General features: G+C 49.7%; 2 protein-coding genes across 2 annotated transcripts in view; one reads left to right on the top strand and one right to left on the bottom strand.

The window, feature by feature from the left end:
* The window catches only part of LOC137427091 (aquaporin-4), a 129,082-nt gene extending 121,763 nt beyond the window's left edge, over nucleotides 1-7,319 (bottom strand). The window contains exon 1 of the mRNA XM_068116256.2: nucleotides 7,298-7,319. The gene's annotated coding sequence lies outside the window, so the exon portion shown is untranslated. The remainder of the gene's footprint in view (nucleotides 1-7,297) is intronic.
* Nucleotides 7,320-7,471: 152 nt separating this feature from the next.
* Nucleotides 7,472-12,628, top strand: part of PEPD (peptidase D) — a 66,661-nt gene continuing 61,504 nt past the window's right edge. The window contains exon 1 of the mRNA XM_068116257.2: nucleotides 7,472-7,683. Coding sequence (XP_067972358.1) covers nucleotides 7,667-7,683 — 17 coding nt within the window. The 5' untranslated portion in view covers nucleotides 7,472-7,666. The remainder of the gene's footprint in view (nucleotides 7,684-12,628) is intronic.

Here is a 12,628-nt window from a genome sequence, read left to right as displayed (position 1 = left end):
AACCGCTTCATATCAACAGTAGGTCGACAAGGGCACTCCGGGTGCTTTCCTGACCCGATTTATATCAATTCGCTTCCCAAACAACTCCCAAACAGATGAAAATCCGGACTCAGTTCAGGACCTCGCCTGTTCTCTCGGATAGACGTTAAAATGGACATTCCCGGCCTGAATTTCCCCCAAGTCGAGCAGATCACTTACAAAGCTTCACACCGAAACCCTCTGCTTTGCATATGTCATACAGACAAACACATTGGCCAGACACACACGTCAATTAACATCCCAATATACATTCATTCCTCATTCATGTTACGTCTCTCATTCAAGGAAAAGGATTTTTGGGACGGGTTTGGACGGGGGTTGGTTGAGGTGAAAAAAAAAGGGGAAGGCAGGGCGGGGTGTTGGGGTGTTGCCTAGAGCCCTGGGACTGAGCTCAGGTCTTGGGGGGGTGGGGGGCATGGTGGCTACCTCCCCTTTCGCGGGGTCTTGGTCCGGATTATGGACGAGCGGCATTAGCCGCTGATTTGCTTGCTTAACTACCTCCTTAATTGTTTTGTCCTGAACTTTGCTTCCTGAACTTGCTTCCTTTGGCTCTGAAGCTTCAAATTCCTACCTGTCGTTCTCACCCTGTGGCCACCTGGCCCATTTCCTGTGAGCTTATTTATTTTCTCTTGTCCACCAGGTCCTGGCCTGCTTTATCTGGACCTCTTGTCTAGAACTTCCTGGCTTGACCTCGTAGTTGTCACTACCTTCTTGTCAAACCTATGGTACCTGCGCATTTCCCTTTTCCTGGCCATGTCCCTTTGGCCTTCTAAGTTAACCTATGGCTTTCTATCTAAGTTTAGCCTAAGTTAGCCACAGCCCTTCGTTCCCTGGCATGCAATGGCATACCCCATCTTGTCTCTGGGCTGTTCCTTCCTGGAAAAATCTTGGCCACCTGGTTTCAACCTATATGGCTGTCCGACCTCATTTTCCCCTCCTGGTGCTAACTGTAACTTTAAGCTTACTGTTAAGTCCTTACTTGTATCCTTACTATTATTTATTTATCCTGGCTTTAACAAAGCTACGCCATTCTGAGGCCTAAATGAGCCTCTACTTACAATTTCTGTTCGAGTGCAGACAGCGGGGAAGACAAGGAGACTGAACCCGCGCGAGGGAGGAAGGTACGAATTTGGAATAATAGCCCTCTGATATCAACGTGCCGGCGCCGGCCTCAGGTCAGCCTTCCTCCTGTCCCTCGGGCTCCGTTTCCCGTCCTCCGCGTCTGTTGACACCCCACTCCTGGTACCATCTGTGAAGAATCAGCTCTTCGTTTGCAAAAGAAGTCCACAAATAGCCTGAAAAATGGCGCAGCTTTATTAATAACCAACTTATACGGATCCGGAGGAGGCCGACGTCTACAGCAATCTACAGCAAGAACATGCCACGTCAAGCCTTCCTGAAAACACATTGATTCCCAGTCCATTTATATAGGGACACGTTTTATCAGGAAATCTCCGAGGGAACAAACAACACTGGGAGAGGTTCCTCCCACCGTTATCATTCGGGGGAGTCAGCCCGTCCTTATCAATTGTTTTTCTGGGCTCCGAGAAAACAGAACTGTAACTCACAAAGAGAAGAGTGTATGCTTAGCCAAACAAACCCATATATTTTATGGGTTTGTGTACATGAGTAATCCAAAGCATGTTTATACAGAGTCATGCGTTTGCTGAGATTAAAACAAAATATATATAGTTAACGATAGGTTCATGTCATTCTACTTGCATTACGCTAAAACAAGCGCATGTGGGCGTGGTTTTACGACCAGCCTCGAAAAAAGCACACGTATACAACCCGTTCAGCATGACCTCACTCCAAGCCCCTCCTCATCCAAAACCAAAACGAAGCAAAAACCCTTTATCCACTTTATGAAACAGCACTTTTAGACATCATACAAATCACAACACATTAGCACCCAACGTCTATAACTGAACTTTAGGCAATAACAAATCTACTACTTGACATGTGTGTGTGTGTGTGTGTGTGTGTGTGTGTGTGTGTGTCTGTTACCGGTAGACTCCTAAACGGAGAGGCTCACGTACTTGATATTTGGCACAAACATGGCCATTGAGCCTGGGAAGAACATGGCCAACCTAAAAATTTATTTCATAATATTTTTAAACCATATTTTTACCTCAGCGCATTTCAGTGAGGAATATTATGACCGGAATGGCAGAGCAGCGCGCTGATTCGCTCAGAGCGATCACATGATGTTCCTTGCCGCGCGATTGCGTTTTTTCACATTTCAGCGAGGAACATTGCCATTCACATCACATAGGTTTTTTTTTCTTTCATCTTTAGATCCATATTTTTTTTCAGCGAGGAATGTTATACACGGAATCTGAATCGGTGGCAGAGCAGCGCGCTGATTCGACGATTCGCGCGCCCTCCCCCTTCCCCTCCCCCTCTCCCCCCTCCCCCCCCTCTTCTCCCCTCCCCCCCCTCTTCTCCCCTCCCCCCCCTCCTCCTCCCCTCCTCCCCATTCCCCTCCCCTCCCCTCACCCGCCCGGCAATGCCGGATACTTCTGCTAGTATAACATATAACATGGGGAGCGGCAGACAAGATGGGGAGAGAGGGGGAAAGGCACAAAAACAACATTTGAGAGCAGGGACCGAGAGACATGGAGACATCGAGAGATCTGTGGGAGGGAGAGGTCTTTGGGGGGGGGCATGGGAAGGGGGGTGGGAGAGGTATAAAACATATGGACACTGCCAGGACTTCCAGGAAAGAAGTTGGAATTTCAAACAAGGTGGATCTGGGGTGAATTATTGGGGGTAGAAAAGATCAAGGTTTTGGATGGGGGAAGATAAGAGATGGTGGTGAACAGCTGTTTTAAAGACCTGGAGGGAGGAGTGGGATTGAAGGGAGTGTGGGAGTTTGTTCCAGAGGCGGGAGAAAAGAGGAATGAAAGAGTGAAGGTGAGCAGAGAGCCGAGATTTCGGCAGTTTAACCATCAGAGGGTTGCTGGCAGATCTTGTGCGACCTGTAGGAATATTTGGGGGACAGAGCACAGAGAGAGCTGGGGGAGCAAGGCCGGAGAGGAGTCGGTAGAAGACAGAAAGACCACCAACCTGCCTGCGGTGAGTAAGTGAAAGGCCCTCAGAGATAGCTTCATCGTGGGAGATTCCATTATTCCAATGATTCTGAAAGCTTTGGTTTCAACAGCATTACACCTTTTCTGGATCTGATGAATTGCCAGAAACCATTTTGTAAAAATGAATGTGCAGCATCTAACTCAATATGTCGAAATGTCACACACGTCCATGCCCGTGGGATTTCCACGGGTGACACCACTATATTTTTTACAAATCGCGGCACCGTCGGTCATACACCGCCCAAAATAACAGACGGGAAAATGGCGAGATATATTAAAAATTCGTGGCCGACTTTTCCATTTGATGACAATCGTCACGATTAAATATTTAATTTATACGTCGTCACAATAATGTGGAGAGAGGGGCACAGCTTTGTTCACGTATCGCCACAGACGGGAAATTGCCGACAGATATTTCTTTCGTTATTATTTCATTCATGATTATTATACGGAAGTAAAGGTAATCCTGTTCAAACTGGCATTCATTCCAGCGAGGGGTTGGAGAGGAGCGAGGGGTTGGAGAGGAGCTAGGGGTTGGAGAGGTGCGAGGGGTTGGATAGGAGAGAGGGGTTGGAGAGGAGCTAGGGGTTGGAGAGGTGCGAGGGGTTGGAGAGGTGCGAGGGGTTGGAGAGGAGCTAGGGGTTGGAGAGGAGAGAGGGGTTGGAGAGGAGCGGGGGGTTGGAGAGGAGAGAGGGGTTGGAGAGGAGAGAGGGGTTGGAGAGGAGCGAGGATTTGCAGAGGAGCGAGGGCTTGGAGAGGAGCGTGGAGTTTGGAGAGGAGCGGGGGGTTGGAGAGGAGCGGGGGGTTGGAGAGGAGCGGGGGGTTGGAGAGGAGCGGGGGGTTGGAGAGGTGCGAGGGGTTGGAGAGGAGAGAGGGGTTGGAGAGGAGCGAGGGGTTGGAGAGGAGCTAGGGGTTGGAGAGGTGCGAGGGGTTGGAGAGGAGAGAGGGGTTGGAGAGGATAGAGGGGTTGGAGAGGAGCGAGGGGTTGGAGAGGAGCGAGGGGTTGGAGAGGAGCTAGGGGTTGGAGAGGTGCGAGGGGTTGGAGAGGAGCGAGGGGTTGGAGAGGAGCTAGGGGTTGGGGAGGAGAGAGGGGTTGGAGAGGAGAGAGGGGTTGGAGAGGAGCGAGGGGTTGGAGAGGAGCGAGGGCTTGGAGAGGAGCGGGGAGTTTGGAGAGGAGCGGGGGGTTGGAGAGGAGCGAGGGTTTGGAGAGGAGCGAGGGCTTGGAGAGGAGCGGGGAGTTTGGAGAGGAGCGGGGGGTTGGAGAGGTGCGAGGGGTTGGAGAGGTGCGAGGGGTTGGAGAGGAGCGAGGGGTTGGAGAGGAGCTAGGGGTTGGAGAGGAGAGAGGGGTTGGAGAGGAGAGAGGGGTTGGAGAGGAGAGAGGGGTTGGAGAGGAAAGAGGGGTTGGAGAGGAGCGAGGGGTTGGAGAGGAGCGAGGATTTGGAGAGGAGCGAGGGCTTGGAGAGGAGCGAGGGCTTGGAGAGGAGCGAGGGCTTGGAGAGGAGCGAGGGCTTGGAGAGGAGCGGGGAGTTTGGAGAGGAGCGGGGGGTTGGAGAGTGAGGAGTGAAAGGTTGGAGAGTGAGGCACGAGGTGTTGGAGAGGAGCGAGGGGTTGGAGAGGGGCGAGGGGTTGGAGAGGAGCGAGGGGTTGGAGAGGAGCGAGGGATTGGAGAGAAGCGAGGGGTTGGAGAGGGAGGAGCGATTGGAGGAGCGATTGGAGAGGCGAGTGAGGAGCGATTGGAGAGGGGAGTGCGGAGCGATTGGAGAGGGGAGTGCGGAGCGATTGGAGAGGCAAGTGAGGCACGATTGGAGGGGAGTGTGAGGAGATATTGGAGAGGAGTGTGAGGAGGTATTGCAGAGGAGTGTGAGGAGGGATTTGAGAGGAGCGAGGGGTTGGAGAGAACCTCGGTGTTGGAGAGGAGCGAGGGGTTGGAGAGTGAGGGCCGATTGGAGAGGAGAGTGAGGAGCGATTGGAGAGGCGAGTGAGGAGCGATTGGAGAGGCGAGTGAGGCACGATTGGAGGGGAGTGTGAGGGATTGGAGAGGAGTGTGAGGGATTGGAGGGGAGTGTGAGGGATTGGAGGGGAGTGTGAGGGATTGGAGGGGAGTGTGAGGGATTGGAGGGGAGTGTGAGGGATTGGAGGGGAGTGTGAGGGATTGGAGAGGAGTGTGAGGGGTTGGAGAGGAGTTTGAGGGATTCGAGAGGAGTGTGAGGAGGTATTGAAGGACAGTGTGAGGAGGTATTGGAGGACAGTGTGAGGAGGAGTTGAATTTGAGAGGCGTGAGGGTGGAGAGAGGAGAGTATCAGGTGGAGAGGAGTGAGGGGTCACATATTATGTGAAATAAATAATTTGTGTTCATTACACCATTTCTGGATCTGATGAATTGCCAGTAACCATTTTGTAAAATTTAATGTGCAGCATCTAAATCAAGATGTCCAAATGTCACACACGTCCATGCCCGTGGGATTCCCACGGGTGACCCCACTAGTCTTATTATAATAGAGCAAACGTATATGGTTATGTTTATATGCTACCAAAACATATTCTTCTTCCTCAAAGAAAATGAACACCCAAAACACAATCCGTGAACTCTTTATTACGTTTAGACTGCTGAGACCCCACAGACCTTTGACGACCCTTTAAGTTCCCCAAGACCCTTATGACCACCAAGACCCCTGAAGACCCAAAAGACCCTGAAGACCCCAAAGACCAGAAAGACCCAAAACACCCTTAAAGGCCATGATGATCCAAAAGACCCTGAAGGTCCAAATGGCCCTGAAGATCCAAAAGACCCCGAAGACCCAAAAGACCCCGAAGACCCAAAACACCCCAAAGACCCAAAACACCCCAAAGACCCAAAACACCCCAAAGACCCAAAACACCCCGAAGACCCAAAACACCCCGAAGACCCAAAACACCCCAAAGACCCAAAACACCCCAAAGACCCAAAACACCCTGAAGACCCAAAAGATCCTTAAAGACCCCAAAACACCCCCAAAGACCCAAAAGACCCTGATGACCCAAAAGACCCTGAAAGACCCAAAACACCCCAAAGACCGAAAACACCCCAAAGACCCAAAACACCCCAAAGACCCAAAACACCCTGAAGACCCAAAAGATCCTTAAAGACCCCAAAACACCCCCAAAGACCCAAAAGACCCTGATGACCCAAAAGACCCTGAAAGACCCTGAAGAACCAAAATACCCCAAGGAACCAAACGACCCTTAAGACCCAAAAGCTCCCGAAGACACCTAAGACCCAAAAGACCCTGAAGACCCAAAACACCATAAAGACCCAAAACACCCCGAAGACCTGAAAGACCCTTAAATACCCCGAAGAACCAAAATACCCCCAAAGACCCTTAAAGACCCAGAGTAAAAAAAGACCCTTAAGACCCAAAAGACACCGAAGACCCAAAACACCCCAAAGACCCAAAATACCCTTAAAGGCCCAGAGGATCCAAAAGACCCTGAAGACCCAAAACACCATGAAGACCCAAAAGACCCAAAAGACACAGAAAATGGTCAAAGATGCCTATCCCTCTGAAACGACGTGCGTTGAGGCGAGCGCAGCGCGCCGAGTTACGCTAGTGTTATACAAAAGGTAAACTGTTCATCCTGGCGGAGGTCGCTCTACCAAGTGTCCTAATTCCTGTAATTCTATCCACTTCTCCACACAGACACAGTTATATATTCGGCCATGACAGATACGACATCAAGTGTTCCTTTTCGTATAATGATAAAAATAGAGATGAAGAAACTCGCGGATACAGTGACCAGGGTGTGTTCAGTTACCAGGCAGCTTGCTAACGCTCGCCAAGCCAGCCGTTCCTTAAACTAAAGGTTTCAGAGTGCTTCCTTGAGTTGTCAAACTACGTGACGAGCGCTCCACGACAACAAACTTGGTAACTGAACACACACCTACCTACAAGTGCTGAGTACAATTAACTTTAACTCTTCCATGAGCCCCGTCCATATATACAAAAATAAATAAATAAAAATCAAATCTTGGTAACTGAATTCACACTCCGGGGTCATAACATTGATTTAGTATTAGTGATTGAACGATCAGAGGTTAAAATCATCGTTTCATTTAATTTATTATTTCGCAGGTACATCAACACGGACGTCGCACCCCCACACGAATGTCAAAAAGTGAACCGAATCACCATGGAGTCGCTCTTCTGGGATTCGTCTTTATAGTTACTGATTAATTCCATAAACACGTCCTGAGAAAGTCTCGTGATAACAATAAAAGGGTGGCTTGTACTTTTGTTTGTACGTTATGCCCCCCAGGCAAATCAAATCGGTTAATACGCATGCAAAGCTACACTTTGTTCCCTGAGGTCGATGTGTACAAGTAAAAGTCTGAATAACGTCGTCAACACACTTTATTGTTTGAATAATAGTCTCTGAGAGTGATTCGCCTGTATATCATTGTCTTTAAGTGTGTCTGTGTCTGTCTCTCGACTGTAAAATCGCAGTGTTTGTGTGAATATTGTCTGTTATTGTCTACGTCTGCGTTGGACAAAATCGAAATGGCAGGCCAAGTTCAGTGAGTATGGGATTGGAATGGTGGATGTTTCCTTCCTTCGCTGAAAAATTGTTACTTTGAGTTTCCTTGTTTTTGAATTTGAATTATAACATAAGCCTTGTTTTTTTTATCGATGTAGGCCGGTTATGATCGCTTTAGCCCGATTTTGATCGATCTAGCCTGGTTTTGATCGATTTAGCCCGGTTTTGATCGACTTCGCCCGGTTTTGATCACTTTCGCCCGGTTTTTATCGACTTAGCCCGGTTTTGATCGACTTAGCCCGTTTTGATCGAGACTTAGCCCGGTTTTGATCGACTTAGCCCGGTTTTCATCGACTTAGCCCGTTTTGATTGAGACTTAGCCCGGTTTTGATCGACTTAGCCCGGTTTTCATCGACTTAGCCCGGTTTTGATCACTTTCGCCCGGTTTTGATCGCTTTCGCCCGGTTTTTATCGACTTAGCCCAGTTTTGATCGACTTAGCCCGGTTTTGATCGACTTAGCCCGGTTTTGATCGACTTAGCCCGGTTTTGATCGACTTAGCCCGGTTTTGATCGACTTAGCCCGGTTTTCATCGACTTAGCCCGGTTTTGATCGACTTAGCCCGGTTTTGATCACTTTCGCCCGGTTTTGATCGCTTTCGCCCGGTTTTGATCGCTTTCGCCCGGTTTTTATCGACTTAGCCCAGTTTTGATCGACTTAGCCCGGTTTTGATCGACTTAGCCCGGTTTTGATCGACTTAGCCCGGTTTTGATCGACTTAGCCCGGTTTTGATCGACTTAGCCCGGTTTTGATCGACTTAGCCCGGTTTTGATCGACTTAGCCCGTTTTTGATCGACTTAGCCCGGTTTTGATCGACTTAGCCCGGTTTTGATCGACTTAGCCCGGTTTTGATCGACTTAGCCCGGTTTTGATCGACTTAGCCCGGTTTTGATCACTTTTTTTTTTCTTTTTTTTTTTTGTATACAAGATCGAGGCTTGTGAAAGAGCGAACATTAATCACACAGAAAGACAAACAGACACACAAAACAAATAACATCGGGAGCGGTAGACAAGATGGGGAGAGAGGGGGAAGGACACAAACACAACATTTGAGAGCAGGGACCGAGAGACATGGAGACATCGAGAGAGCTGTGGGAGGGAGAGGGCTTTGGGGGGGAGGCATGGGAAGGGGGGGGGGGGGTGGGAGAGGTATAAAACATATGGACACTGCCAAGACTTCCAGGAAAGAAGTTGGAATTTTAAACAAGGTGGATCTGGGGTGAATTAGTGGGGGTAGAAAAGATCAAGGTTTTGGATGGGGGAAGATAAGAGATGGTGGTGAACAGCTGTTTTGAAGACCTGGAGGGAGGAGTGTGATTGAAGTGAGTGTGGGAGTTTGTTCCAGAGGCGGGAGAAAAGAGGAATGAAAGAGTGAAGGTGAGCAGAGAGCCGAGATTTCGGCAGTTTAACCATCAGAGGGTGGCTGGCAGATCTTGTGCGACCTGTAGGAATATTTGGGGGACAGAGCACAGAGAGAGCTGGGGGAGCAAGGCCGGAGAGGAGTCGGTAGAAGACAGAAAGACCACCTACCTGCCTGCGGTGAGTGAGTGAAAGGCCCTCAGAGATAGCTTCATCGCGGGAGATTCCAATGATTCTGAAAGCTTTGGATTCAACAGCGTGAAGCCGAGCCAGGTGTGAGGCAGGAGCACCAGCCCATAGGGGATAACAGTATTCCATTGAGCTGCGGATGAAAGCCTTGTATGTGGTGAGGAGCTCAGGTGTGCCTAGGAAGGACTTCGCACGACGGAGGATGCCCAGTCGGCGAATGGCTTTGGAGGCCAGCTTGGAAATGTGGTTTTCCCAAGAAAGATCATGGCAGATGGTGAGACCCAAAAGCTTGAGCGACAGAACTTCTTGGAGTGGATTGTTGAGAAAGTAGATGGGAGGGTTGTCCAGTCGATCTTTTCGGAGAGACATAGTAAGAGTGTGAGATTTGTCAGGATTGAAAGACATGTTCCACATGTTTGACCAGTCTGTGATTTTGTCCAGGTCTTCAGAGAGTGAGGAGGCTGCAGACTGCCGATCTGAGGGAAGAGGAATGGAGCGGCAGAGAGTGGAGTCATCAGCAAAGAGATACAGAGGATTTTCCAGAGAGTCGGAGAGATCATTGATAAAGACCAGAAAAAGCACAGGGCCCAGCACACTGCCTTGGGGAACTCCAGCCTGAACGGGAAGGGGAGATGAGAGAAATCCATTCAGGGCCACACGTTGACTACGACCAGAGAGGAAGTCCGCAAGCCATGCATGGAGATTTCCATGGATACCATAGGAGGAGAGTTTGGTGAGCAGAGCTGGGTGCCAGACCGTATCGAAGGCACGTGATATGTCAAGGGAGACAGCTCTGATTTCCTGTTTGGCATTGAGGACCTCCATCCATTGTTGAGACAGCAGAAGCAGCATGTCCAGAGTAGAGTGACCTGGTCTGAAACCAAATTGATGATCAGAGATCAAGCCATTGGAGAAGAGGAAAGATTTCATATCCGAAGCAATGATGGATTCCATGACTTTGCTGATAATTGGGAGCAGGCTGATTGGTCTGTAGTTGCAAGGATCTGTTTTTGCACCTTTTTTGTGTAAAGCGGTAATGTTTGCTGATTTCCAGGATGCTGGCAGATGACCTTGAGCAAAGGATAGGGTGAAAAGAACAGAGAGAGGGTGAGATAGAGCGGCAGAGCAGGATTTTAGGACCCGTGGGCTGATGCCATCTGGTCCAGTTGCAGAATCAGAGTCGAGGTTTGACAAAAACTCCTCCACCTTGTCAGGAGAGAAGGTCACAGAGTCCAGGAGCAGTTTGGTTCGACTGGGAAAGGTGGGAACAGAGAGAGATGGGTTTGGGACTAAGGATTTTGAGGCAAACACAGAGTTGAGGCATTCGGCTTTGTCACGTGCGATGTCAACTGTGTGGCCATTTGAGGTAAGGGAGGGGTTGGAGGGGGAACAAACACCAGAAACGGATTTGACCAGACGCCACCAGGATTTGGAGGAAGGAGACAGGTTTGAGAGTTCATTCTTGAGTGAGGAGAGATAGTGCTTCCTGGCACTCCTGAGGGTAGACACACACTTGTTCCGAGCTTGGTGGAAGGAACTGAGATTTCCTTCAGTTGGATTAGCCTTCCAAGAGGCAAAGGCAAGTTGTTTCAGGGCAACTGCCTCACCACAAGATTCAGTGTACCATGGACGGGAGGAAGGGTAAGACAACTGAAGGCGAGATGGGATAAATCTGTGCATGAGAGAGATCAGTTTGCTTTGGAAGAATTCCCAGGAAGAATTGATGTCAGAGGCAGTGGAGATGGGAGACCAATCCAGACGATTGATGGCTGCTTGAAGACCGTCCCAGTCGGCCTGAGTGAAATGCCAGACTCGTCGACGCTGAGGAGGCTCTCTGAGAATGGCCAGAGAGATGTCCACTTTGACAAGCACATGATCAGAAGAACCGATTGGAGCAGAAGAAGAGCAGCAGACATTAGCAGGGAAGTTAGTCATAAACAAGTCTAGAAGAGAAGATACTCCATTGGCTGAGATCCGGGTCGGGAAATTGACAGATTGTGTCAATCCCAGTGAGTCACAGAAGTCCTTTGCTGAGGTGCCATGACTGGTGAGAGAGGAGCCCACACCCAACCAGGTGGCATGATGACAATTGAAGTCACCACATATGAGGAAGAGAGAGTTGGGATGAGTGGATAGAAGTTGGTCCATGTTGTCAGACAGTGAAATGTAGATGGAGTCATCACTGTTTGGGGGACGGTACAGAACACATATGAACAAAAGGTGGGAGCGGAGAGGAAGCCGTAGCCAGAGGTACTCCTGGGGGTGAGGAGGAGAGAGGGCAGTGCAAGGAGAGTGAGGAAGAGAGTTTTTGATAAAGATAGCCACCCCACCACCAGGCCGAGGCTCAGGTCTATCATACCGGAGGAGGGAGTAACCAGGAAGAGATATTAAGGAATCAGAGACATCTTGAAGGAGGAAAGTCTCTGTTAAGCAGATCAAGTCTGGATTGTCAGAAGCAACCTGTATGGAGAGATCAGTCAGGTTTGAGCGAAGGCCCCGGATGTTTGAGGTCCATACCGTTAATGAAGAGAGAGGGGGAGCATCGGGTACAGGACAGGGGAGGGGAGGAGTAGGGTAAGATGAAGGATGAGAGGGGGAGGTAGGGAGAGCAGTTGTTAGTGTGTCAGCGATTGCAGAAGAGTTCCAAGAAAGGGAAGGATGAGGAGGATGAAAGGTTTGAAGGTGAAGGGATGAGGCACAGAGAGGGGTTGTTTGAGGGGGGGCAGAGGAAAGAAGAAGGTTGGGGGGGGGTGGAGGTATGAGATAGAAGGGAGACGAAGTGGGGAGGAGGCAGCTTTGAGGAGGAGGGGGGAGGAGGGAGAATTGGAGAGGAATGGTATGGGGGGAGATTTGAATGGGAGGGGTTGGGGAGGAGTGAGGGGGGAGTTTAGGAGGGGAAGGGCAAGGGGGGAGTTCAGGAGTGGAAGGGCAAGGGGGGAGTTCAGGAGTGGAGGGGTAGGGGGGGAGTTTAAGAGTGGCGGGGCAAGGGGGGAGTTTAGGAGTGTAGGTGCAAGGGGAGGGATTTGGATGGGAGGGGCAAGAGGGGAGTTTAGAAAGTGGATGATTAATGAAAGACGAACATTGAAAACAAATTGGGTTTGTTGTGATTTTCAAGTTAGCAATCCGGTTCAGAATGATGGAGGAGGGATGGAATGAATGTGAATTTAGACCATGTAGTGAGGGAGACGTATAAGATATTGAATTACTTTTTTTTGAGGTGGAATGAGTTGGAGAGGAAATTGAGAAAAGCCTTTTAAATAGGAAGAAAATTTCCACTTTCGCCCGGTTTTGATCGACTTAGCCCGGTTTTGATCGCTTTCGCCCGGTTTTTATCGACTTAGCCCGGTTTTGATCGACTTAGCCCGGTTTTGATCGACT

This window comes from Myxine glutinosa, chromosome 5 (assembly GCF_964187855.1).
Source record: "Myxine glutinosa chromosome 5, kmMyxGlut1.1, whole genome shotgun sequence".
In the NCBI taxonomy this organism is placed as follows: Eukaryota; Metazoa; Chordata; class Myxini; order Myxiniformes; family Myxinidae; genus Myxine; species Myxine glutinosa.
This window is presented reverse-complemented; position numbering and strand designations above follow the sequence as displayed.